This window comes from Trachypithecus francoisi, unplaced genomic scaffold, assembly GCF_009764315.1.
Source record: "Trachypithecus francoisi isolate TF-2019V2 unplaced genomic scaffold, Tfra_2.0 Lachesis_group13, whole genome shotgun sequence".
In the NCBI taxonomy this organism is placed as follows: Eukaryota; Metazoa; Chordata; class Mammalia; order Primates; family Cercopithecidae; genus Trachypithecus; species Trachypithecus francoisi.
Window position 1 is genome coordinate 67,395,099 of NW_022681458.1, and position 26,503 is coordinate 67,421,601.

The 26,503-nt window shown below is 44.5% G+C and overlaps 2 protein-coding genes and 1 non-coding gene across 3 annotated transcripts; 2 read left to right on the top strand and 1 right to left on the bottom strand.

Moving 5' to 3' along the window:
* The first annotated feature begins 3,126 nt into the window (after nt 1–3,126).
* Nucleotides 3,127–20,512, top strand: CHRNA1 (cholinergic receptor nicotinic alpha 1 subunit). Its single transcript, XM_033231070.1, has 9 exons — nt 3,127–3,262; nt 7,975–8,120; nt 8,229–8,273; nt 9,926–10,035; nt 12,810–13,005; nt 13,484–13,721; nt 17,574–17,797; nt 19,290–19,529; nt 19,854–20,512. The coding sequence occupies exons 1-9, from the start codon at nt 3,220–3,222 to the stop codon at nt 19,983–19,985; spliced, it is 1,374 nt and encodes a 457-aa protein (XP_033086961.1). The 5' UTR covers nt 3,127–3,219; the 3' UTR covers nt 19,986–20,512.
* On the bottom strand, nt 16,611–16,717 carry LOC117095572. Its single transcript, XR_004442089.1, has one exon. It is a non-coding gene; the product is annotated as a U6 spliceosomal RNA (small nuclear RNA).
* A 3,081-nt stretch (nt 20,513–23,593) lies between the features above and the next one.
* Nucleotides 23,594–24,127, top strand: LOC117094837 (60S ribosomal protein L23a-like). The gene has a single exon (XM_033231071.1). It carries the CDS (start codon nt 23,604–23,606, stop codon nt 24,072–24,074), a length of 471 nt encoding a protein of 156 aa, XP_033086962.1. The 5' UTR covers nt 23,594–23,603; the 3' UTR covers nt 24,075–24,127.
* The last annotated feature ends 2,376 nt before the right edge of the window (nt 24,128–26,503 follow it).

Here is a 26,503-nt window from a genome sequence, read left to right on the forward strand (position 1 = left end):
GCATTTCTATCATGGGCAACAGGGACTCACTCCCACAGAGAGACGTCGTAGGGCACGCTTGGGGGTGACCCAGTCCAAGGGGTGAGGGAGAGGGGATATTTATACTCCAACATTGGTTGAGACCTGTTTCTGTAGGCAGTAATACTTCTGCATCTCAGGCTTGTTTCATGTGTTCCCATCGCCAAATAAAAAAAATAAGAAAAAAAAAATCCCTCAGTTACAGGGTTGCAGGCATTGGCAGTAAGCAGAAAGCCAGCGGCACCTGGGTGGGCACAGAAAAGTTCTCAACAGATTCCTCAGTTCGACCCAGTTCTGCTCTGCGGGTGGGACTCCCGTGTCCGTTGCTGTCTGAGGTTCCTGGCTATGCCCCTGGGAGGTTCTTCCTTGCCCACTTTCCTTCACTGCCGCATTTGAAGGAGGGGATGGAGAGAGCACCCTTTTTGGAAGACTGTGCAGATCTTGGAGCCTGCTTTCGGGCTGCGTGTGTTTGGGAACTCAAGGACTGCTTTAAACCTTGAACAACCAAAACTTTTGTAGCCTGGGTTAGTGAACTCTTTGGCAATATAATTCCTTCAAATACTGAGTAAGCTTCTGCAATATTTGTTTCCAACATTCCCACGTGCCTATATACACACATGGGCTTCTTTCCTGGACACACCTTTCCAATCTGATGTATTTCTTTGCATCCTAACCACTGTACCTCTCTCCTTCAACTTAATAGCAGCCATCGTGAAGCCATCTGAAAAAAATAAGCTTGGCTATGAAGAAAGCATCCTTAAAGTGATCTTTGCTGTTGTGACGAAGCTGCCTGTTTAAAGTCTTAAATGGCTTTGGTTGCTCAAAGCCTTTATTCCATGTTTTCACTTACTCTTTGAAGTTCAAAACATGTTTTCACTTACTCTTTGAAGTTCAAAACAGAAGACTCGGCCGGGCGCGGTGGCTCAAGCCTGTAATCCCAGCACTTTGGGAGGCCGAGACGGGTGGATCGCGAGGTCAGGAGATCGAGACCATCCTGGCTAACACGGCGAAACCCCGTCTCTACTAAAATATACAAAAAACTAGCCTGGCGAGGTGGCGGGCGCCTGTAGTCCCAGCTACTTGGGAGGCTGAGGCAGGAGAATGGCGTAAACCCAGGAGGCGGAGCTTGCAGTGAGCTGAGATCCGGCCACTGCACTCCAGCCTGGGCGACAGAGCGAGACTCCGTCTCAAAAAAAAAAACAAAAAAAAAACAAAAAAAAAAAAACAGAAGACTCCACATTTCTGGACTCATTCTATTTCTTTTCATTTCTGCTCTTGAACCAGCATATTTTTGCCTCAGCTCAGCTCTTCCTTGTACTGATTTGCTAAACAAAGCCAGAAAGAGCTATCGTGCACTAACTTTGGGTTTACCAACCTCTTCTCCGGGAGCTACAGGCTCAGTAGACACATTGTTCACCAAGTAATTGAGGACAACTGTTTATGAAATTATTTGGTACTATATAACATGGGTCTTCATCTTTTCAGCCTCCAATATCAATTTTCTTGCCTTCTGCTGCAGTGCTACATATTTTAGGATTTATTTTTAACCTCAGGATACTAGTGCAAAGGGCTAAACGTTTTATTAATTATGGAACACTAGCTGCTGTACAAATAAACCCAAGGATTTTGATGGTTCAACACAATACATGTTTTGTTTTCACTGAAATAGTGCTGGGTGGTGACCAGGTGGGTAGGGGGTCCCCCTCCATGCAGTCGTTCAAGGATTCAGAATATCAAAAGCAACACACACCTTCAGAACATGGTTTCTAAGGTTGCCCTGGGGACCATGTCCATTCTAGCCGGTCAGAAAGCTAGAAGGGCAGGGCTGAGAGTGAGTCTGAGAACATTTTTCCACTCATGCCACTGGCCAGAGGTCAGTCTCATGGCTCCATTTAGATGGAAGGGGCTGGTCAGAGGGTGGGGGTTGTATTTCTCTCACAGGGCTATTCCATGGAAGGGAGAGAACTAAATTTGTTTTAGCAAACAGTTAACTAATCTCCCACAGTTTAAACAAAAAATATAAATAGTATGAGCTTGCAGCTCTCTTCTCTACCCTCCGAGCCCCTTCTCTAATGATTTGTTTGGATCCACTGGAACGAGAGGATCTGTCAGGATGTTGTCTTGGGCTTGAGGTGAGAGGACCTTTCTCACCTAGTTCCATGTGGGAAGGAGGCCTGGAAGGACAGGCAGGATACTTTTAAATAACTGTCTCCTTCTGTGAACCCACCTCATGCCCTGCAAAGAAGCGCAGCTCGGGTAACAATACTTCTCAGACTGAGAAATTACTAACTGCTGGTTTTTAGGATGTTTTTCAAGCAAGATAATTGAAAAGCTGAACCACTCTGCTCTTTGCTTCCCTGAGTGAGAGAGTGGGCAGAGGAATGGATGGAAGGAGGCAGGGACCCGGAACAACTGCTGATGCGGTGGGACACTTTTTCCCGATAATTACTCTTCACTTGAATCACAGTGCACAGGACGTGGGCAATTTGCTCCAGCTAATGGTTCGTGTGGGATAAGTATTGCCTGATACAGAGGCAGGGGTTGGAACAGCCACTCTGGGGGCCAGTAAAGTCAGTTTTATGGAAGAAGCTGTCTTTGTTAAAAACCAAACCCAATCAACATGGGGGCTCTCCAGCAGCAGACTCAACACCAGCTACACTCTTCTGAAATCCAGGCAGTCACAAAAGCCCCCGCCACCCTCAGCCTAACACTGAAGCAGAGGAAATGAAACTGAAGCCATGTTTGCAGAATGTGGATTTTTGTGGTTTAGGACAAACAGCTGACTATCTACTCAGACCAAATGTCCCTAATCAAATCAACCCACAGAGATGAGGTTCTGGTTTACACAAAAGGGAGGCGGTTTGCTCACCATTCAAAATAATTCCTTCCTTTCTATACATTTTTTTTTTTCCCATTAAGATCTGACTCCTGGTGTATTTAAAATATAACGCAGTTCATACTCAGCTTGTCAAGGGTAAGCAATTGTGTAAAGCGAGGCACATTTGTACAGTGCCAGTAACTCCCTGGGCTCCAGGGCTGAGGGCAGCCCAGCTGTCGCTCCCGCAAACAGGTGGTGTAAAACAATAGCTCTAGTGAGCCGACTTGCTTTCCAAACCCTCCAGCAGCCAAGCACCCAGTCAGAGTGCCAGTGAGAAGTACAGGCCACCACTCTGCCCTAGTCCACACCAGCTCCGGTGGCCCATGGAGCCCTGGCCTCTCCTCCTACTCTTTAGCCTTTGCTCAGGTAAGTGCTGGGGTCAGGGGATGGGGGAGGGCTCTTCTTTGAGGCTAAAGTCCTGGAGGCCCCCCAAATCAAAGTCTTGCTTCTTTGATGAGACCACAAAACGGCAGATCCTCCCCAACCAGAGGCTGCTCTGTCAATTTCTTCCTGATGTTAGCTTGACTGAGTTTTTGGATAAAGATTTTTAGTTTGCGTTATCTAATTAAAATAGAAACTGCCTGATCAAAGACTTCAAGGTACACACACACGTCTCTCCCTCCATCATGCCTGGCAGCCAACTCATCCCTCTGAACACTCTGCACCACTTGTAGGACCTGGACCACTTGTGGACCATGGTAGTGTCCTGGGGTTCATATTTAAACAACGACAGAGACTTAGAACAGTGCCTTATAATCACAAACAATGGAATTAACAAGTCCTTTTACTGCCCCAGGAGAATTCTAATAATAAAGAGGACTGATTGACAGCTACATGTGCTAGAGATAGAAACCAGTTAATAATCATAACTAAACTCTCTCCACAGAGACAGAAGTATTTTGTAATTTTTTTGAATTTGTGAAGTAAAAAAGAAATTCCATATGAATGCATTCCTATCTACTTTTTTTTTTTTTTAAAGGATGTTACTATATATAGGTTTGGGTTTGAATTGAAACTATAAAACCTTGCACAGCATTTGACCTGCATTCTACTCTGGAACGTGTCCTAACACAGCAGCTGAAACACCGTCCTGAATCCCAGACTTCCGCTAGAGGGAAACAGGAGATGTTTGCTGATTGCTTCACATAAAAGTTTACCGGTGATATCATCCCAACTGAGAAACAAGGTGGCTGACATCCTGTGATTTTTCATTTCCAATATTGCTCTGAAAAACACAGGCCTTCTGGGCAAGAGGCAAAAAGCTTTATTATTAATTTTTTTCAATAGCAGAGTTGAGTGAAAGAGCCTAAACTCAGATAAATTATATCCTGTGGGATTTGGACTCTGTCCAATCAAAGCTGACTTGGTGTGTGTGTGTGTGTGTGTGTGTGCAAAATGACACTCACTGAAAAATTCTTAAATGATATGCTTTAATGTAAAAATCCTTAAGAGAGCTCTTAGGATTTCGGTTATTGCTAACCAAAAATGCATGATTAGCTATTAAAGAAGTATGTGATATGTATTTAGGGCAAATCTCGAGTTTGCTGGCATTGATTTCCATGGGTGTTTTATAGAAATTTAGAGCTAGATCAGGCAGTCCATCATCCTCAATTTTTTATTACAAGGAAGCTAAAGCTGACCTGCCCAAGGTCACTTAATTTATACATTTTGGAATGTGGTCAGTTGGAGACTCGGTTTATTACATTCAGTCAGAAAACACAGCCTGAACTAGCCAAAGGTAGCAAGAGATACAGCATCAGGTTAAGATAATAATGATCTAATAAGGACTAGTAACAGTTCAGACTTTGTTTTGACCAGCCCGGGGAGCTATTTCCTACAGACAAATACAAATTGAACCAGTGTGGTACAAAAGGAACACTTTGAAATTGTGGTTGAGTTGCCCTTCTTAGAGTCAGTCCTTTGTGGACAAAATTGTTATTTATATCAGGGACTCTTTTACTGTGTTAGCTTAACACAGCATGATCTCTGTTCTATTTATACAGCACTTTTCACTTCAACTTTTTCTTCTCTTTGTCTCTGGAATCCCAAGCACTTCATTGCCATCTTTCTTATGGCATATCACTTTCCAACTTGTTCACAGTTATTTACGTAAATGACAAATGTCAATCTCCATGAGGGTAGGAAGAAGGATTCACTTTTGAATATCTCAAAGCTCCCAGAACAATGCTTTGCTTACAGTAAATGCTCAATAAATAGTTCATGAATAAATTAATGTTACCATCATCTGAATAAAGATTACAAATATATTCTTGCTAAAAAGGGAGATTTGACATTATTTAATATTTAATCTGCATATTTGTTTATTTATGCCCTACCTTTTTACAAAAGTATTTACTGTGATTCACTGAATCCGTGAAGAACTAATTCAACTCTCCAGGCCATATTGGAGTTGGGAAGGGAATCATAGAGTTCTGACTTTGAGTCCTGTGAGTTTTCTATCACTCTACCCTGCTTTGGGGAGGAAAAAAGAAAAGAATACCAGTGAACCAATCTAAGAAATGAAGCCCTCCTTCCTTACAAATTCCTTATGGAAGGAACAGGCACCTTGTTATTAGCTAGAGTGGGAGAGGAGGACGTGACTGTCGCTGAAATGCTATTATGCCTGCTTCTGTCATCCTCCCCTTCCTCTTAGTGGGCCATAGGGTTGCTCTGTGTAGTCCTCCTGCTACATAATGCTGACCATCTGCTCTGTCCTCTGCTTTCTAATATGTTCTTCCTGTCAAACTGGAGTGAACAGTCATTTAAAAATAAGTAGCCCAAGGCAAGGCCAAAGCAACAGCTTCAAATTCAGTGGCCAAGGCGCTCAGTAATCCATTCCAGTCTGCAACCCCACCGTGGGAGGGATGAGGCCCAGGATAGAAAATGCATGGAGGACAGAAGGATTATCAAGTCCCAGGGGCTCAATGGGGTGGTTGCAAAAACTGGATCTTCAAACAACATATTCCCTTCAAGAGTCCTCAGATGCAGGTGGTTTTGGGGAAATGTCATGTGAAATCTCTGCATGGTTGGACACTGAGTGCCCTTGGAACATTTTGGGTTCAGAAAATTTGTGAAACTAGCCACGTGAGGTGGCTCTTGCCTGTAATCCCAGCACTTTGGGAGGACAAGGTGGGTGGATGGCTTGAGCTCAGGAGTTTGAGACCAGCCTGAACAATGTGGCAAAACCCCGTCTCTACAAAAAATACAAAAATTAGCTGGGTGTGGTGGTGCACGCCCAGGTAATTTTTGTATTTTTTATAGAGATGGGGTCCCAGCTGCTTGGTTGGGGGAGGCTGAGGTGGGAGGATTGCTTGAGCCTGGGAGATCAAGGCAGCAGTGAGCTGTGATTGCGCTACTGCACTGCAGCCTCAGCAATAACTTGCGGAAAGGGGAGATCTGGTTACGTGAATGAAGGCAAATGGATCATGTGTCTACTTCCTCTCCCAGCTCTGAACACACAGTCCCCAACGCACGGAAGGCTTGAGTTACAAAGATCCTTCATAAGACACTTGGGATTTGGAACACATTTTCTCCTAGGAATAGTGGCACTTGCAGTTGTGAGTTTCCAGGACAGCTCACAACACACTGTTAGTATCAAGAGTTAGTGCAGGAGCTCAGCGCAGAATGACAGGATTCTAATCCGAGCTTTGCCCTTACTGGTCACATGACCTTGGACAAGTGGTCCAACCTCCCTGAATCTCAGGTGAGGATGTCTGCCCGCCTGCTTCATCTGAGGCTGATGAAGATTGAAAAGAGCTGTAGATAGAAAAGGGGGCCATGGGTTCTGAGAGTATTAGATGATATTGCTCTCTATCCTGAAGGAAATGGAGTAAAGATTCCTTGGAATCGCACATGTTCCAACTAGGAACCCCAAACCCAGGTCAGCAAAGCACAGTTTTCACTCTACTTTAACAACTTAACTAGGATGTGTACCTGCCAGCAGTGGTATTTTTAAAAATCGTGGTAAAATACCCATTTCATAAAATTTACCATTTTAACTACTTTAAAGTATACAATTCAGTGGCATTAAGTACATTCACATGTTATATGACCATCACCACTATCTATTTTCAGAACGTTTTCATCACCCCAAAGGGAAACATCATGCACATTAAGGAGTCTCACCCCATCCTTCTCTCCCCTCAGTCCCTGGTAACTCCTGCTCTGCTTTCTCTCTGTATGGATTTACCTATTCTGGATACTTCATGTAGATGAAATCATACAATATTTGCCACATTATGTCTGGCTTCTTTCACTTAGCAAAATGTTTCCAAGCTCCATCCATGTTGTAGCATGTGTCAGTACCTCATTCCTTTATTCCTTTTTCATGTCTGACTAATAGTTCATATGTATACCATTAATTTGTCCATCCATTTACCTGTTGATGGACACTTGAGTTGTTTTCACCCCTTGGCTATGGTAAATCATGCTGCTCTTCTTTTGGGTGTGGACCCAGGAGTGGAATTGCTGGATCGTATGGTAACTGTGTTTAACTTGTTGAGGAACTGCCATTTTACATTCCCACCAGCAACATATGAGGTTCCAGTTTCTCTGCAACCTTCCCAACCCTAGTTATTTTCCACTTATTAATTATGGCCACTCTAGAGGGTTTGAACCAGCATCAATTTTGGCTGTTCATGGCATCATGAGATCTGACGCAGCCAGTCCAAGATTTCATTACATTGCTCTGAAACACTGAGATTGGCTTTTTTGTGGGCTTTCTTTCATGTGTGTGTGTGCCTGTGCCTGTGCGTGTGTGTGTGTGTGTGTGTGTGTGTGTGTACCTGGCAAACTTGATTCAGCCAGGCTGTATTAAGGATTGTCACCTGTCCAAAGTACAAGTGTTGTGATTATCTGGCATACCCCACTGTCACCGGGTAAGGGACTGCACCAGCAACTGTAATTGGAAAAAAACTTAAGGCAATAACAGCTGCATTTGGGAGCCTTTCAACAAGGAGGGCTGTGTGCCTTCCATTAGAAGGAACTGAGGCATGACCTCATGCCTCAGTTCCTCATGTTCATGTGTTTGGAGGTTGGGGAGCAGAATCTGACAGTGTGGGTGTCATCTGCTGTCTCAGCTGGCCTCGTCCTGGGCTCCGAACATGAGACTCGTTTGGTGGCAAAGCTATTTAAAGACTACAGCAGCGTGGTGCGGCCAGTGGAAGACCACCACCAGGTCGTGGAGGTCACCGTGGGCCTGCAGCTGATACAGCTCATCAATGTGGTGAGACAAGAGCACTGGGGGCTGCCCACACACCCAGACCTCTCACCCCTGGGTTTCCTCCCCTGGGTCCCCTCTCTCCCCCCAAAAAATGCCTTATTATTTTTCCAGGATGAAGTAAATCAGATCGTGACAACCAATGTGCGTCTGAAACAGGTAACTTAGACAGATAATCGCATATATGTCACTTTCATTCACTTGAAATTAAACCTGGGCCCAGAGGAAATCAATCTGGGTAACAGGGATATATACCAAAATGTTGAAAGGAGATATTTTGAGATGGTAAAAGCATGGATCCTGTTTGGTTTCGGTTTTGCTTTTTTTTTTTTTTTTTTTTTAAACTTTAGGGCTTTTTCTGTGTGTATTAGTTGGCTAGGGCTGCCATAACTGGGTGGCTTAAACAACAGAAATTTATCATCTCATAGTTCTGGAAGATAGAAGTCCAAAGTCTAGGTATTGGCAGGGTTGCTCCCTTCTGAGGGCTGTGAGGAAGAATCTGTCCTAGGCCTCTCTCCTCAGCTTGTAGATGACTGTCTTCATGTTCAGATGGCGTTCTTCTTGTGTATGTGATACATATACGTATGATATATATGTATATTTAAATACATATATCTTTAAATTCCCCCTTTCTATGAAGACACCAGTCATATTGAATGCGAATCTATTTTAATGACTTCATTTTAACATAATTACCTCTGTAAAGAACCTATCTCCAAATTAGGTCACATTCTGAAATACTGGGAGTTAGGGCTTCAGCATGAATTTTAGGGGGACACAACTGAACCCATAGCATTGTGCTTTCCAGCTTTGCTGCAATGGGCACATAGAGGTGGAGTACCCCTTTCCCAAAATGCTTGGGACCAGAAGTGTTTCAGATTTTGGATTTTTTTTTAATTTTGAAATATTTGCATATACTCACCAGTTAAACATCCCAAATCTGAAAATCTGAAATTCAAAATTCTGCAATGAACATTTCCTTGAGTGTCATGTTGGTGCTCAAAAAGTTTTGGATTTTGGAGCATTTCAGATTGCAGATTTGGGATCCTCAACCTGTATTACTTTTCTTTTGAGACAGAGTGTCACTCTGTCGCCCAGGGCAGAGTGCAATGGCACGATCTCGGCTCATCGCAACCTCTGCCTCCCAGGTTCAAGCAATTCTCCTGCTTCAGCCTCCCAAGTAGATGGGATTACAGGTGTCCACCACCACGTCTGGCCAATTTTTGTATTTTTAGTAGAGATGAGGTTTCACCATGTTGGCCAGGCTGGTCTCGAACTCCTGACCTCAGGTGATCCACCCGCCTCAGCCTCCCAAAGTGCTGGGATTACAGGCATGAGCCACCACGCCCAGCCATTACTTTTATAATGTAGAAAAATATATGGTACTTTTTAAAAATGATGCTGCCTGCTTGAGGAAAATGTTCACACTAGGATCTTTCTCCTTTCCTGGACAGGGTGACATGGTAGATCTGCCACCTCCCAGCTGTGTGACTTGGGGGGTTCCTTTGTTTTCTCATCTGTAGAATGAGGTCAGTAATCACCCTCCCCTCATGGGATTGTTGTGAGGACTAAGTGAGTTAATATAGGTAAGGTGGTTGAAACAGTGTGAGCATGTCATCAGTGCTGTTTGCTGTTCTTATTTACTGAAGTGAAAGCTGAATTCTGAATCCAGCTTTTCTTATGGAAGCACAATTTCTGTCAATACTGAATTCCCATGCACATCAGGGCTCTTGATAATCTTAGATTTTAAAAATAAATCTAATAATCTCCTGTTTTTGACTATTTAATTAGTTGTATGTCTTTGTTTCTAGCAATGGGTGGATTACAACCTAAAATGGAATCCAGATGACTATGGCGGTGTGAAAAAAATTCACATTCCTTCAGAAAAGATCTGGCGCCCAGACCTTGTTCTCTATAACAAGTGAGCAAACTGCATGGGCGGTGGAGGGCGCTCCTGGGGCAGGTGGAGTAAAGTGCCCTAATGGAAGGGCTGCGTGCTCGGAATGCTTCTCACCACTGCTAATATTAAATCACCCAGGATGGTGGCTCACACCTATAAACTCAGCACTTCGGGAGGCCAAGGTGGGAGGATTGCTTGAGGCCAGGAGTTTGAGATCAGCCTGGGCAACACAGCAAGACAACGTCTCTAGAAAATTAAAAAAATAAATCACTCTAAACCAAGAGCCAAGTTGATGGGCTAGGGATGCCATACGGTGTCTCATGATTTAAAGAGAAAGGATTACTGCAGCCAAATTGAATCCAGGCTGAGCGTGGGGGACATTTGATCCCTGAGAGCCCCTGAAGCACGTGTGGCAACTTTCCAAGGCACCCAAATGCCCTGTCACTGAGTTCCTTGGAATCCAGTGTCCTCCCTACCAAATATTTCTGAGCCTACTGGGGTTGTTACTCATCACATCCTGAACGCCTTCCTGACACCCACTGCTGCTGTTGGCCTGGGATGCCTTCACTGCCCGTCCACTGGGCCCCATGACAGACTGCATGTTGTGAAATTATAATATTATTCAAGACGTTCTAGTCTAATGACACCTTCATTAGCATACGCCCTTCATTTGTCAGAAAATGCTCGTTTTCAAAAAGCATCCTTCCCCGGCAGAAGCATGCGACACCGGCCCGGAGGATTTATGGTCTGACATTATACAACATGTGTTGGGGGTCCACAAGCTGTGTGTCCTAGCAGACTCAGGGAAGGTGACAGGGCTAGTGGATGAAAATGATACCCTTTAAGGCAGGCCCTTTCAAGCTTCGATTTTCTGCCACATTGGACAAGTTGTCCAATTATACTTGGGGTTCAAGTTTGAGCCAAATTATTCGATCATTTGTGTAACCTTTTTGGACAAATGGGCTGATAAAATATCTTTCAGTTTCTTTTTCAGTAGGAATCTGAGAAGAGCCAGTAAAATCCTTTGGTTCTTTTGCCAAACTCACTCAGGAACACCCTGGTGAGGAGAGAACTCTCTTTTACTTGCTTATTGGGAGAGACTAAGACAATCCTATGACTCTACCCTTTGGGGTTGCTTTGGGTGGGTCCAATGCCACACAGTTTTCCAGGTAAAGAGCCCACTTCAGTCCCAAGGAAAAACCAATGGGAAGAAAACCTCTTGATTTATGACATGAGGGACCAACATATGCCATGATGTCCCTGAAATCCCACTGAGACAGACTCCATCCCGCCCATTCAACACCTATTCTAACACCCTGCCCTCTGCTAAATCCGTTGAACACAGACTGTTGTTTGCGGAAAGAGTAAGTTGTCCACTGAATAAGGCCAGCAGAAGTGGCTTATTTTTTTTCTTAGAACCTCCCATGGTGTCTGTATTTTTAAAAATAATAAATCATTGCCGACATTTGAAAACCAAGAAATATCACATTAAAATCTATTTTTTAGCCTCTCTAGAAAAATCCAACATTGAAACTTCCAGAATTTTTTTTGAGACAAGGTCTCTCCTCAGTTGCTCAGGCTGGAGTGTTGTGGTGTGATCATAGCTCATTGCAACCTTAAACTCTGGGGGGCTGAGGCAAGAAAATGGCGGGAACCCGGGAGGTGGAGCTTGCAGTGAGCCGAGATCACGCCACTGCACTCCAGCCTGGGTGACAGAGTGAGACTCTGTCTCAAAAAAAAAAAAAAAAAAAAACAAAAAACAAAAAACAAAAAAAACTAGGTTTCCAGCTTCTGAGGAAGAATCCAAATGTGGCGGCAAGATTGGGCCTTCATTCCCACATGAGCACATCAGGGAACACTGCAAGCTGGCACCTTCCTGACAGGAGAGAGGGGCAGTCTGTTCAGCAGTGTCACCCTGCACTCATTCCTCACTTGTCTGGCCCTGGAGGTATCTGAGTTTGTGACTCCACTCCAGAGAGTTCTAAATCGTTCTTTAAAAAGCAGTAGGCCAGTCAGGCACAGTGGCTCACTCCTGTAATCCTAGCACTTTCAGAGGCCAAGGCAGGCGGATCACTTGAGGTCAGGAATTCAGGCCCAGCCTGGTCAACATGGTGAAACCCAGTCTCTATTAAAAATACAAAAAATTAGCCAGGTGTGGTGGCAGGCGCCTATAATCTCAGCTACCTGGGAGGCTGAGGCAGGAGAATTGCTTGAACCCAGGAGGTGGAGGTTGCTGTGAGCCAAGATTGCACCATTGCACTCCAGCCTGGGCAACAAAGCGAGATTCTGTCTCAACAACAACAACAACAACAACAACAAAACAACAAAAGTAGTAGGAGGCCCCTTCCCTAACCTGCTTGTCACAGTAATGAGCCCTGGAGGGGCTTTCATGTAAAATTCCTGGTTTTTTTTACCCAACACAGTACATCAGGGAGGCAATAGATGAAGATTAACATTACGAATACTCCTGAGGGCTGGAAAAATAATCTGGGATGCAGTGGACCCACGTTACCTGTTATTTCTTTAAAACTATGGGTTCCCACATTCTTTCCCAGATACTCAGATTCAGGGTTTACTTAGAGGGTGTGCAGGACTCTGTATTTTTAACAAGCACCCCAGTGATTCTTATTATCAAATTTGGGAAACATTGCAATAGATAAGAAGTGACACTGCCCGAAAGAGAGCTTCTATAATTAGCACCTGAATAATTAACAGCTGTCTCCTGTTAACATTCCCAAGCAAAATGGAATGCTCATCTGTCACTTGGAGCCATTTTCCTTTTATCCCAATTGTAGTGCAGATGGTGACTTTGCTATTGTCAAGTTCACCAAAGTGCTCCTGGACCACACTGGCCACATCACATGGACACCTCCAGCCATCTTTAAAAGCTACTGTGAGATCATCGTCACCCACTTTCCCTTTGATGAACAGAACTGCAGCATGAAGCTGGGTACCTGGACCTATGACGGCTCTGTCGTGGCCATCAACCCGGTAGGTGGTGGCCACATATGATAAGGGTGGTTTCAGGAAAAGCGTGATTCGGGTCTCCAACTTTTCCTTGGAAAATCATAGGCTCTCAGTACCAGTTAGAACTTAGGAATCATCCAGTTTGATGGTTTGAGTTGTTTGGCAAGGGAGAACAAAATGGGAGCTTAAATTAATTTGTTACGCCCAGGCTCAGTCTCAAGAATTTTGATGTAATGGGCCTGGGCTGGCGGTAGGGCATCAATATGTTTTAAAGCTCCCAGGTGACTTGAATGTGTAGCCAAAATGGAGAATGCTACTAGCCCAAACCCCCTTATGTTACAGGAAAGGAATCTAAGACCTCAAAGCAGTAGTGCCCCAGAGTCCCTCATGGGTGTGTGACCCACAGAGCTGGAATCTGTGGCCTTGTCACTGCTGATTACAAAATGCTGCCCCTCATTAGGGTGACCCACCTGGGATTTCGAAACCTCATTTCCTTTCTCAGGAAAGCGACCAGCCAGACCTGAGCAACTTCATGGAAAGCGGAGAGTGGGTGATCAAGGAGTCCCGAGGCTGGAAGCACTGGGTGTTCTATTCCTGCTGCCCCAACACCCCCTACCTGGACATCACCTACCACTTCGTCATGCAGCGCCTGCCCCTCTACTTCATCGTCAATGTCATCATCCCCTGCCTGCTCTTCTCCTTCTTAACTGGCCTGGTATTCTACCTGCCCACAGACTCAGGTGGGTGCGGTTGCCATGACGGCTGCTGCTGACGCTGATGGGTCTCGTGCTGCTATTTTGGGGAAAGCCAGAAATAATCATGTGCTAACAAACAGGCAGATCGACCCGAACCATCATCATTAGGAGGGTGCATTTGCTGAGTGGGTGTGTGCAGTGGTGAGAGTCACTGTGAGTGGAGCTCACAGCTGGGGCAGACATCCAGAGCGGCAGGGAGTTGAACATGACCCTCAAGATGCACGTTGTAGCTCAGGCTGGTTAAAGTACATTAACCACCAATACCTATTTGCTGAATACCAACTGTGTGCCCAGAAATGTGCTGGGTAAGGCGTGTGATCCCTGACACTTCTCATGCCACTTCCATGATGAAGTTACTTTCTATATACTGACTAATCCTGGTCTTGATGCTTTACCCGCTGCTCACCACTTGAAAATTCTGCATATAGAGATATGCAGAATCTATTTCCAGATGGCGGCATCTTCACACACAAGACCTTACTTCCCAAGTGGCTATTCTTTCTCACATATCAGCCTAGACAACTTACTCACCTCCTACTGAGTAATCATATCTTTGACATAATTTTATCAAACAACAACAATCTACCAGAAAGGAGGAAAAGGTACCCATCTGCCTGCCAGCAAGTCACTATTCATAAACAATTTACGGCAGACAAGTTTGGAAAAAGAAAGATGCTACAGACAGACCTCAAGCTTATGACAGGTAGCAATTTTTGTCAAAATGACTTTAAAAAACACCCACAAACTTTAAATCCAACCTGCCAACTAGGAAAAAAGATTATTCATTTACTCAATGAATATTTGTTGAACAAATATTATGTGGCAGACAGACCGTAGAGAATAAGACAGAAAGTGCCTCACCCCACAGAGTGCATGTTCCAGTGACTGCATTCGGGGCTTTGTTTTTGTTTTTGTTTTGAGACTGGGTCTCACTCTGTTGCCCAGGCTGGAGTACAGTGGCGTGATCACGGCTCACTGCAGCCTCAACCTCCTAAGCCCAAGTGATCCTTTCACCTCAGCCTCCTGAGTTGCTGGGACTAAGGGCATGTACCATCACACTTGGCTAATTTTTGTATTTTTTGTAGAAACGGCGTTGCACCATGTTGCCGAGGCCAGTCTTGAACTCCTGGGCTCAAATGATGTGCCCACCTCGGCCTCCCAAAGTGCTGGGATTACAGGTGTGAGCCACTGTGCCTGCCCTGCACTCGTTTTTAAACAAATTATCGCAAACACAATTTTTTCAACTTTCTAATCAAATGCAACTTTTTACATTAAAAAAATAAATAAATAGAGATGGAGTCTTGCTATGTTGCCCAGGCTAGTCTCAAACTCCCGACCTCGAGTGATACCCCCTTGCCTTGGCCTCCCAAGGTGTTAGGATTACAAGCATGAGCCACTGCACCAGGCCCTCAAATGAAACTTTTAAAAATAAAAACACTGGCCGGGCGTGATGGCTCAAGCCTGTAATCACAGCACTTTGGGAGGCCGAGACGGGCGGATCACGAGGTCAGGAGATCGAGACCATCCTGGCTAACACGGTGAAACCCCGTCTCTACTAAAAAATACAAAAAACTAGCCGGGCGAGGTGGCGGACGCCTATAGTCCCAGCTACTCGGGAGGCTGAGGCAGGAGAATGGCGTAAACCCGGGAGGCGGAGCTTGCAGTGAGCTGAGATCCGACCACTGCACTCCAGCCTGGGCAACAGAGCGAGACTCCATCTCGAAAAATAAAAATAAAAATAAATAAATAAATAAATAAATAAAAACACTGTCGGGGCGTTATAGGAACTAACAAGAGTCTCTATAAACATTAAATGATTTGCACTTGAAAAGCACTTAGGGGCCAGATGCAGTGGCTCACACCTGTAATCCCAGCACTTTGGGAGGCTGAGGCGGATGGATCACTTGAGGTCAGGAGTTTGAGACCAGCCTGGCCAACATGGTGAAACCCCATCTCTATTAAAAACACAAACAATTAGCCAGGTGTGGTGGCACATGCCTGTAATCCCAGTTACTTGGCAGGCTGAGGCAGGAGAATCACTTGAATCCTGGAGGCGGAGGTTGCAGTGAGCCGAGATGGCACTGCTGAACTCCAGCCTGGGCAACAGAGTGAGACTCCCTCACAAAAAAAAAAAAGAAAGAAAGAAAGTAAAAAGAAAAGCACTTAGGACAAAGATTATGCTTGATGATAAATGTCGGCTATTATTATTATAATTATTATTAATCAAGAAATTTTATACAAGCGAACAAATATTTTGTCTTTGTAATTGTCTTCTTTTTCACTTGGAAAGGTTTTCCTACCCACCAGGTAGAATTGACAATTTCTTGTTTGCATCCACGCTGTATCCTATACATACATACATCTTCTATACATATTCTAGAATCTGGAAGCAGCCAGTAGGGGAAAGCTTCATCATTGAAAGCAGGGTAACACAAGGGTTTCCAGCAGCACCAACAGCAAGGCCAGCCCAGAGAAAGTCCCTCCCAGAGCTTTTCTGCTGCATCTAGTAAAAGATTTTTCATTTACTCAATGAATATTTGTTCAACAAATATTCATTTGTGAGATCAAGCCTCACAAAAATACCTCAGTGCCATTCGGCCCTTGACCCTCCTGCTGCCAAGTTTGCCCAGTCAAAACCCTCCTGAGATCAAAGGGTCTGCAGAAAAAAGGTAGGGGCTGGGGAAATCCCTGCTCCATTAGTATGCAAAACAAAACAAACAAAACAAGAAATAAGTGAGAAGACAAACTTCCTCTTACATGAAAATGAGACCGTGAGTGGTGTGAAACCACTGTATCAGAAGATCACTCAGGACGCCAAGGAGAACTCCTTAGCCTTTCAGATTTTGTCCTTTTCTTTTTTTTTTTTTTTTTTTTTTAAATATGGAACGCTTCACGAATTTGCGTGTCATCCTTGCGCAGGGGCCATGCTAATCTTCTCTGTATCGTTCCAATTTTAGTATATGTGCTGCCGAAGCGAGCACAGATTTTGTCCTTTTCTTGGGTTTTGGTCTTACAGCTTGCTCCCTTAATAACAGAGAGAAACGTGTACTTCCAGGCTGCCCATTCATCTGCTGGGTAATAAGTAGGCCAGGGGTGGTTCACTTTTATGAGGTTTAATGCATCCTGCTGCAGGAGGGAAATGCCACACCGAGTCCAGCTTTTCCACCCAGAACTCCTTTCAGTTTCCTGGGTTCCACCAAGGATCAGAAATCTGGAGCATGAGATGAAATATTGTTCCATTTTCTGCTTGGCAGCCTCTACTGGAAATGCTTGCCACTGGCTGCTGTCAGAAAAGTTAATGTATGGAGGTTACACAGGAAATTCTGCAGAAAAAAATACTTTGAGATTTCCCAGCATAATGCTTTGAGAACATGTCGGTCACATTCCTCTTACCCTTGGGTTTCAGTGAATGAGTTTGCTTGGGCTGCCACACAAAACACCACAGACTGGGAGGCTTAGATAACAGAAATGTAATTTCTCACAGTTCTGGAGACTAGAATTCCAAGATCAAGATGCCAGCAGAGTTGGTTTCTTGTGAGGCCTCTCTCCGTGGTTTGTAATGGCCATCTTCTTCCTGTGTCCCATGGCCTTCCGTCCACGCATCTGTGTCCTAATTCCTCTCCTAATAAGGACACCGGTCATACTTGATTACTCACTACCCCATATCACGTCATTTTCATTTAATTACCTCCTTAAAGTAACTGTCTTCAAATAGAGTCACATTCTGAGGTCCCAGGACTCAGGACTTCCACATAGAAATGGTAGGGTGGAGGAACACTGCAGCCCAACCCAGATAGGTGGTTGTGGGATTTTTTTTTTTTTTTTTTGTCTTTCCAGGGGAGAAGATGACTCTGAGCATCTCTGTCTTACTGTCTTTGACTGTGTTCCTTCTGGTCATCGTGGAGCTGATCCCCTCCACATCCAGTGCTGTACCCTTGATTGGAAAATACATGCTCTTCACCATGGTGTTCGTCATTGCCTCCATCATCATCACCGTCATCGTCATCAACACACACCACCGCTCACCCAGCACCCATGTCATGCCCGACTGGGTGCGGAAGGTGAGTGGGGAGGCCCTTGCAGACTCCACACGGGGGCACATCTACAGGCCTCCCCTTCGAGGAACCAATGGGTTTCCAGCTAATACCTGGGGCTATTTAGCAACTGAGTTCTTTTTTTTTTTTTTTTTTTGAGACGGAGTCTCGCTCTGTCACCCAGGCTGGAGTGCAGTGGCGCGATCTCGCTCACTGCAAGCTCTGCCTCCTGGGTTCATGCCATTCTCCTGCCTCAGCCTCCCGAGTAGCTGGGACTACAGGCGTTCGCCACCAGGCCCGGCTAATTTTTGTATTTTTAGTAGAGATGGGGGTTTCACTGTGCTGGCCAGGATGGTCTCGATCTCCTGACCTTGTAATCTGCCCACCTCGGCCTCCCAAAGTGCTGGGATTACAGGTGTGAGCCACTGCGCCTGGCAGAAAGTGAGTTCTCTCTGGGCTTTAGAATTTTTGGAAGGAACTTTCTTTGGCCTCTTTTTAGGAATAAATAACTCCTGTAGCCTTCCCAGAGAGAAAAGAAAAACAGAATTAACAAAGCTCATTTCAAATTCAAGTTTAAAGAATCTCTTTAATTAGAGAAGATCAACAAACGGCTCTTTTTATTGAAATGCCATGAAATTCTCGAGATTTCTTTTGTATGTTTTCCAATTTGTGAACAGACTGGCTGATTTTTTGCTGGTGAAATAATCTGTTGAGAATAGAATGAGGGCTAGAGATGGGGGGGTTCCTGATGAGAGAGGGTCAAAAGGTGACTTTTAGTGAAGGATTTGCTCTCAAATATTTACGTTACTGAATTTAAAAATTTAACATTTCAAATATGTATTTCTTTGACAAAACTTAACAGAGACACTGAAGTCCAGGATCTTTTGTGCAGAATGTAAAATATTTGTCAGGAATTGACAAAAGAAGCTACTGCTTAAAGTCCAGGATGTTTTGTGCAGAATGTAAAATATTTGTCAGGAATTGACAAAAGAAGCTACTGCTCACAATGTCCTCTTTTAAGAGGAAAGAAAGAGTCCCTGTCTCTGTAAAGGCTGTTAGATGGCTCCTGGCAATACCTGTACTGCAGGTTCTTCAGGAACAGGAAACAGAAGAAAACAGTCTAGCTGTTTTGTGGGATACATTTGAAGTGGAGGGGCCCCTTCTTTAACCATTTGATCCGGGTGACACATTGCTAAGGCAGTTTCCATACCTGTAGGGGATCCTGAAGCTTTTAAGCTCATTGGTGGCCCCAGGTCGATGACTGCACATGGGCTCCCTCCGGTGGCGAACTTCTCACATTACAGAATCATCACTGTTAACCATAGCCATTTCACAGGACCCAGGATACAGAGGGATCTTGGAAAAAATCTAGTATAGTTCTTTTGTTTTAAGGACAAGAAGACTGAAGCCCAGAAAAACTGAATGACCTGCCCCAAATCACATTGATAGTTCAAAGACAGAGTTTTATACTTTCCTCGTGGACAATAATTCTCATGCATGGATTTCTTTTCTATATTAGGTTTTTATCGACACTATCCCAAATATCATGTTTTTCTCCACAATGAAAAGACCATCTAGAGAAAAGCAAGACAAAAAGATTTTTACAGAAGACATTGATATCTCCGACATTTCTGGAAAGCCAGGGCCTCCACCCATGGGCTTCCACTCTCCCCTGATCAAACACCCGGAGGTGAAAAGTGCCATCGAGGGCATCAAGTACATCGCAGAGACCATGAAGTCAGACCAGGAGTCTAACAATGTAAGCTTTGTGGCTTGAAATCCACACCTCTGGGTTTCAATGGCCAAATGCATAAGCACAGATGGTGAGTTTGACTTGACAAGTAGGTGGCATACAACAGGCAGCTACTGACCTGAGATGAACCCTGGTGACCACCTCTAGACCACCTTAGTAAGTTATCACTTTGTAAATAATCTATTCAAAAAATAAAGATAATGTCAGCCAAGGGATGGCAGGACTTAGAGATCTACAAATTAAAGGGCCCTTAGATGATGCAAAGCACAAACGTTGTGAGTCCAGAAACCACCTGAGGGAGACTCTGTCTAACATTTTCCTCTCTCCCAGGCGGCGGAGGAGTGGAAGTACGTTGCAATGGTGATGGACCACATTCTCCTCGGAGTCTTCATGCTCGTCTGCATCATCGGAACTCTAGCCGTGTTTGCAGGTCGACTCATTGAATTAAATCAGCAAGGATGAGCAGAAAGTGAGCTGAGCCTAGCTCTGCCCCAGAACCTACCAGAGCAAAGAAGGGCAGGAGAGGAAGATTTGTCTGCTTGCTACACTCGCACTTATCAAACGTGTAATCTTCTGTACTTATTACCGATAAGATTTACCTTTATGTAAGTTTATAGCCTTGAAGTGTTTTCACATTACTTCTCCCTTTAGTTCTGCTGTCTCCCTGAAGAGCGAACCCTCTTTAGTAAATGAAACTAATCACTAAAAAAAGTGTTCATTTCTAGTGTCTGGAAGAGTTTTTCCCAGGATAACTGAGGTTTTCTGTTGCGTTGTCATTGCTGTTATATTTATGTGTTTACTTATTTTGTCTAACCACGAGACCACTAGGGAGTTGCTGATGTTCTTTTTTAAATGTAGTGTATCCTTTGCTTAACAGTCAGTTTTTTACCTACTAAGAAAACTCCATCTACCAGTCCTAAAGAGATAAGGCATTTGATTCAGAGAGAGCGGAAGCAGTAGAAATGAAATAAACTAAAATGCAAACGGCATCAAAAATCCATGGGTTTTTTTGTTTGTTTGATTGTTTTTTGAGAAAGGGTCTTACTCCTATCACCCAGGCTAGAGTGCAGTGGCCCCATCTCTCACTGCAGCCTCCACTTGCCAGATTCAGGTGATTCTACAGGTGCACATCACCACACCCAACTAACTTTTGTATTTTTTGCAGAGACAGGGTTTTGCCATGTTGCCTAGGCTGGTCTCAAACTCCTGGGCTCAAGTGATCTGCCCCCCTTGGCCTCCCAAAGTGCTGGGATTATAGGTGTGAGCCACTGACCTTGACAAAAATTCCATATTTTAAAGCAGATTTCTAGACCTGAGAAGTCAGAGAAGGTTTGCCCGTCTCATATGGCACCTGGGCTTGATCAGGGTCTGAAGGGAAACAAGTCCTAACAGTAGGGCCTAGGCACTATGGAAATCGTCTTGCCTGTGTGGGTTTACTTCATCCTCATACCCTTCATAAAATCCTAGAATGTCCCTATTTTACAAATGAGAAAACTAAATTTCAGGGAAATTGTGTAATGTCCCTATTTTACAAATGAGAAAATTGAATTTCAGGGAGGTTAAGTTCTTTGCTCAACTTGAAGAACTGAGATTTGAATCCAGACTTTGAGATTCCAAAGCAACTCCAGGCTGGGTCAGTTCATCTGTTCACTGGCTCTCCCAGCCACCCTTGGCTCCATCTAGGCCATCCTGTAACTCTGCTCAGTGTTTTCAAGAATTTCAGTCTCAGCAAAAAACCATCTTTCTGTCTTCCCAATTAAAATTCCTGCCTTCCCCCTGCTACCAGCCCTTATTCCAATCATGTTTGAGGTTCAAGTCCTATAAATGAAACCAGAAATGTATTACACATCACCATTTCTAAAATTCTGAAGAAGTAAGTAGAAGAGAAAATGATTTCTTTTCATATTGTAAACTTTAATCCATAATATAGTTTACCCAAGAACTAGAAACTGTGCAGCTACAGGCCAGGCTTAGTTGATGGCCTCCAAATCACCACAATCCAACTGTATTTGTCAAGGTTCTCCAGAAACACAAAGCCAATAAGATATGTGTGTGTATCACAGTTTCTAGTTGTAGAGTAAACTATATTATGGATTAAAGTTTATAAGATGAAAAGAAATAATATATATGAGAAATCATAAATATATCTATGAGGCTAAAAAGTCCCACAACAGGTTGTCTGCAAGCTGGGATTCCAGTAGCATGGCTCAGTCCAAATCTGAAGGCTTCAGAACCAGGAAAGCCCATGGGATAATTCTCAGTCCAAGGCTGAAGGCCCAAGAACCAGAGGGAACATCAGTCTCAGTCCTGGAGTCCAAAAGTCAGAGAGCCTGGAGTTCTGATGTCCAAGGGCAAGAGGAAGAGGGTGTCCCAACTCCAAGAAGAGAGACACAAGTTTGCCTTTCCCCTGCCTTTTTGTGTTCTATCTGGGCCCCCAGCCAACTGGGTGGTGCCCACCCACATTGAGGACACATCTTCCCCACTCAGTCTGACTGACACATCAGACTCCTGTGGAAACAAATACACCCAGAGATGATGTTTTACCAGTTCTCTAGCTATACCTTAATCCTGTCAAGTCGACACCTAAAATTAACCATCACAAACCCACCCCTTGTCAACTTGGCACCCATACCCATCTCCTTAAACCATACTTGGTCTCCAAATAAAGACAATAACAAGTTAATAGTTCACCCAGCGTGATACAGCTATCCTGCATTCAACCAAAAATGCATTAAGCCCTGCCCCAGAAAGGAGATCAAGTCCTTGATTGATGTTTACTCCTCCCGTGAGATCCCATATGATGTAAAATTAACAATACTTCAATACTGATATAAAGTCAATATCTTATGCTACATAAGAGAGAGGAATGAAAACAAAGATATTTGCTTAGTATATGTATATACATACAAATGTATTTTTAACAAATGGGAGGAAACACTCATGACAATCATGGTCCTCATTTCTGTAACTGGTTATGTGGTCATAGCTGGTATTTGTAACTACTTCCTTCCACTACCCATTCTGTATTCCCTTTGTCTCCGGCAAGCACCTCAGCTGGTCATGGCACTTTTCCTTGTGGGGTGACCCACGCTTTCATTCCTGAAGGGTCTGGGCCATTTGCAGTCAGTCCTGCCTGAATTGGGTTGCAATTTCCCATTGACCTTAATCACAGGGTATGCTAATGCTGAGAGATGCCCCAAGGGATCTCCTGTATTCCAGACACACTCTTCCTTACCTGCAGTGCGGAGTAGTAGCCCAATTTCCTTTTGGAAGTCCGGTTAATCACCCCAGTCTGTACCATAACTCCCTTCTTAGCCTGTCAACTCAGGGCGTAAGGAGCTCAAAGTGGCCAGGTGGCAGCCTGAACTCCCAGTTCAATGGAATCATGGTTGTGTCTCCTGGTGGAAGCATTCCTCCCTCTGTAACTAAGAACTTTAGGCCAGCAGAGCATAAAGTTGTGCGAACGGGAAGCAAAAATTTTACTAGTGGATCACCAGGGATAATGATGAGTGGTGTCACTCCCATTTTCACCCCTTGATTCCTGAGCCCACGAATCCTGGTTATGGGAGAAACAGGACCACATGCTAGACACTGATTCAGAGCGTATACAGCCTTCTGGAGAATCTTGCCTCAGACCTACAAAATGCTGTCGCTTAGCTGGTGCTGTAACTGCAATGTCAAAAGGCCATTCCATTGTTCTATAAAGCCAGCTGATTCAGGATAATGGGGAAGATGATAAGACCAGTGAGTTCAATAAGCATGAGCCCATTGTCACATGTCTTTGCCTACAAAGTGAGTTTCCTGGTCAGAATCAATGCTGTGTGGAATATCATGATGATGGATAAGGCATCTATAAGTCCACAGATGGTAGTTTTGGCAGAAGCATTGCATGCAGGAAAGGCAAATCCATATCCTTGTGTCTATTCCAGTAAGTGTCAGTATTATAGTACTCGGTAAGTGTCTATTCCAGTAAAGACAAAATGCTACCCTTTCTATGATGGAAGAGGCCCAATGTAGTCAAGTTGCCCCCAGATAGCTGACTGATCACTCAGAAAATAGTGCCATCACCCCTTTCACAAGATGGCGCCGAAAGTGAAGAAGGAAGCTCCTGCCCCTCCTAAAGCCGAAGCCAAAGCAAAGGCTTTAAAGGCCAAGAAAGCAGTGTTGAAAGGTGTCCACAGCCACAAAAAAAAGAAGATCCGCACGTCACCCACCTTCCGGCGGCCCAAGACACTGCGACTCCGGAGGCAGCCCAAATATCCTCGGAAGAGCGCCCCCAGGAGAAACAAGCTTGACCACTATGCTATCATCAAGTTTCCGCTGACCACTGAGTCTGCCATGAAGAAGATAGAAGACAACAACACACTTGTGTTCATTGTGGATGTTAAAGCCAACAAGCACCAGATTAAACAGGCTGTGAAGAAGCTCTATGACATGGATGTGGCCAAGGTCAACACCCTGATTCGGCCTGATGGAGAGAAAAAGGCATATGTTCGACTAGCTCCTGATTACGACGCTTTGGATGTTGCCAACAAAATTGGGATCATCTAAACTGAGTCCAGCTGCCTAATTCTAAATATATATATATATATATCTTTTCAACAACAACAACAACAAAACAAAACAAAACAAAAAAAAGAAAATAGTGCCATCTTCGGGCTCATCTTTGGTCTCTGATGCTGGCAGATTGGGTTTTCAGTGGGTGACTGTAATCAGGTTGACTTTGGTGAGTGAAAGTCCATGTTGCTGAGTCCATGCATAACCTCCCTCCCTGCCACCATGGCCACCTTGTTCATGAGCACACTGGACCATGTCAGGGGTGTCTGGGGAAAAAGGCTGACAATATCCACAGAACAAGTCATCCTAACCACCTGATTATTAAAGGCTTCCTCTGCAGAGATCATTTTGGTGAGCATTTACATGGGCCAAAAATATCTTCACATCCTTTGTCCACACGAGAGGTCTATCAACATACCCTCTTCTAGGATTTCTTTGTCACCAATTTTCCAATCATGTGCTTCCAAATCTCTGACCATCCAGCCAAACCACGGGATACAGCCCATGGATTAGTATATAATCACATGTCTGGCCATTCTCCTTCTATGCAAAGTGCATGGCCAGGTGCACTGCCTGAAGTTCTGCCCACTGAGAAGATTTCCCTTCACCCGTGTCCTTCAGGGATGTCCCAGGAAGGGGCCATAGTGCTGCAGCTGTCCACTTTCAGATGGTGCCTGCATATTGTGCAGAACCATCTGTGAATCTGGACCTGGCCTCCTCTTCCTCTTCAGCTGATCATAGGGTACTTCCCATGAGGCCACAGGTGCAGGCAAAGAGAGAGAAACCATGGGCATTTGGGCCACTTCATGTAACTTACTTGTGTCTGCAGGGCCTGCTTGGGCCTGATCATGTACATACTACTTCTATTTAAAGATGAAACACTGCTGTGCACTCCCAACTTTATGGGTTGGTAGATCAGATAACACCCAGTTCATGATAGCCAGATCAGGTTGTGTGGTAACTTGGTGGCCCATGGTCAAGCATTCCGTTTCTACCAAGGCCAACAGCTATCTGTCAAAAGGAGAGTACTTATCTGCAGATGATGGCAGGGCCTTGCTCCAAAATCCTAAGAGCCTCTGCTGTGATTCTCCTATACCCTCCCTATCTGCCACTGACCCCTCAAGCACCATTGGATCTGCTGGATCGTATGGCCCCAAGTGGCAGAACAGCTTGCACAGCAGCCTGGACCTGTTGCAGAGCCTTCTCCTATTCTGGGTTCTACTCAAAACTAGTGGCTTTTTTAGTCACTTGGTGGATGAGCCTGAGTAACACACCCAAATGAGGAATATGTTGACTCCAAAATCCAAGTAGGCCCACTAGGCAGTGTGCCTTTTTCTTGGCTGTAGAAGGGACCAGGTGCAACAACTTAACCTTCACCTTACAAGGGATATATCAACAAGCTCCATACCACTGGACTCCTAGAAATTTCAGAGGTAGAAGGCCCTTAAATTTTGATTGGATTTATTTTCCACCCTCTGACATGCAAATTACTTACCAACAAGTCCGTAGTAGTTGCTACTTCATGCTCATAAAGGTCCAAGCAGCATAATGTCATAAACATAATGGATCTACTCCTAGGGTGGAGAAGATCAAACCAAACTCAGACACCAGTCTCCTCTGGAAACCCCCTCACAGCCACACTCAGAAGTGGTGCTTCACCATCCCTCTAGGTATTCCTTAGTTCCGTCAAGTTGACACTTAAACATTAACCATTACAGCAGGGTATAGGCAGGTAGTTGGACTTTAAAGTTTTAATGGCCTAGAATCAAACGCTGCATTTTCTATTTACTAGCTGTTTGACCTTGAAGAAAGTTAATTAACCTTTCTGAGCCTCAGTCTCTGCATTTGTTAAAGTCATTGACTTCTTGTAATGATTACACGAGGACATGGAGATTTTCAGCACCCATAATCACAAACAACACCATTATTGTTTTCTTCCTGCCTTTTCATTCATTCCTCAACTATTCTGATTCTGTGGGTCCAGAAACACTGGTTTGTTTTGTTTTTGTTTTTGTTTTCTGTAGAGACTGGGTATGTTGCCGAGGCTGGTCTTGAACTCCTGGGCTCAAGCAACCCTCCCATCTTGGCCTCCCAAAGTGCTGAGATTACAGGTGTGAGCCACTGTGCCTGGCAGGAAGCACTGTTTTTAGAGGGCACCTTACATAGTTATTTTGCTGGGGTCCTCAGACCACCCTTGAGAAATATTATCCTTGAAGGATGACCAGGAGTTTAGGCAACAAGGGGAGTGTGGGCTGTCACATAGTTTTTGGGGTCATGCACATGAAAGTTCAGGGCACCCCAACATCATACTACATGCCCATGGTGCACCCAGAGCTGAGATGCATGACCTGCAAGACCACAGGCAGTGGCCCTGGGGAAGGAGGCAGAGGGAGGATGTTTCAGGCAGAGTGCTGTGGGGAGGG

What these genes read in the sequence shown, in the direction of transcription:
- LOC117094837 (XM_033231071.1), top strand. Translation starts at nt 23,604, where the DNA reads ATGGCGCCGAAAGTGAAGAAGGAAGCTCCTGCCCCTCCTAAAGCCGAA.
- CHRNA1 (XM_033231070.1), top strand. Translation starts at nt 3,220, where the DNA reads ATGGAGCCCTGGCCTCTCCTCCTACTCTTTAGCCTTTGCTCAG. An exon ending in TGCCCGACTGGGTGCGGAAG is followed by an intron (nt 17,798 to 19,289) that starts GTGAGTGGGGAG and finishes TTTCTATATTAG; the next exon opens with GTTTTTATCGACACTATCCC. An exon ending in CAGACCAGGAGTCTAACAAT is followed by an intron (nt 19,530 to 19,853) that starts GTAAGCTTTGTG and finishes CCTCTCTCCCAG; the next exon opens with GCGGCGGAGGAGTGGAAGTA.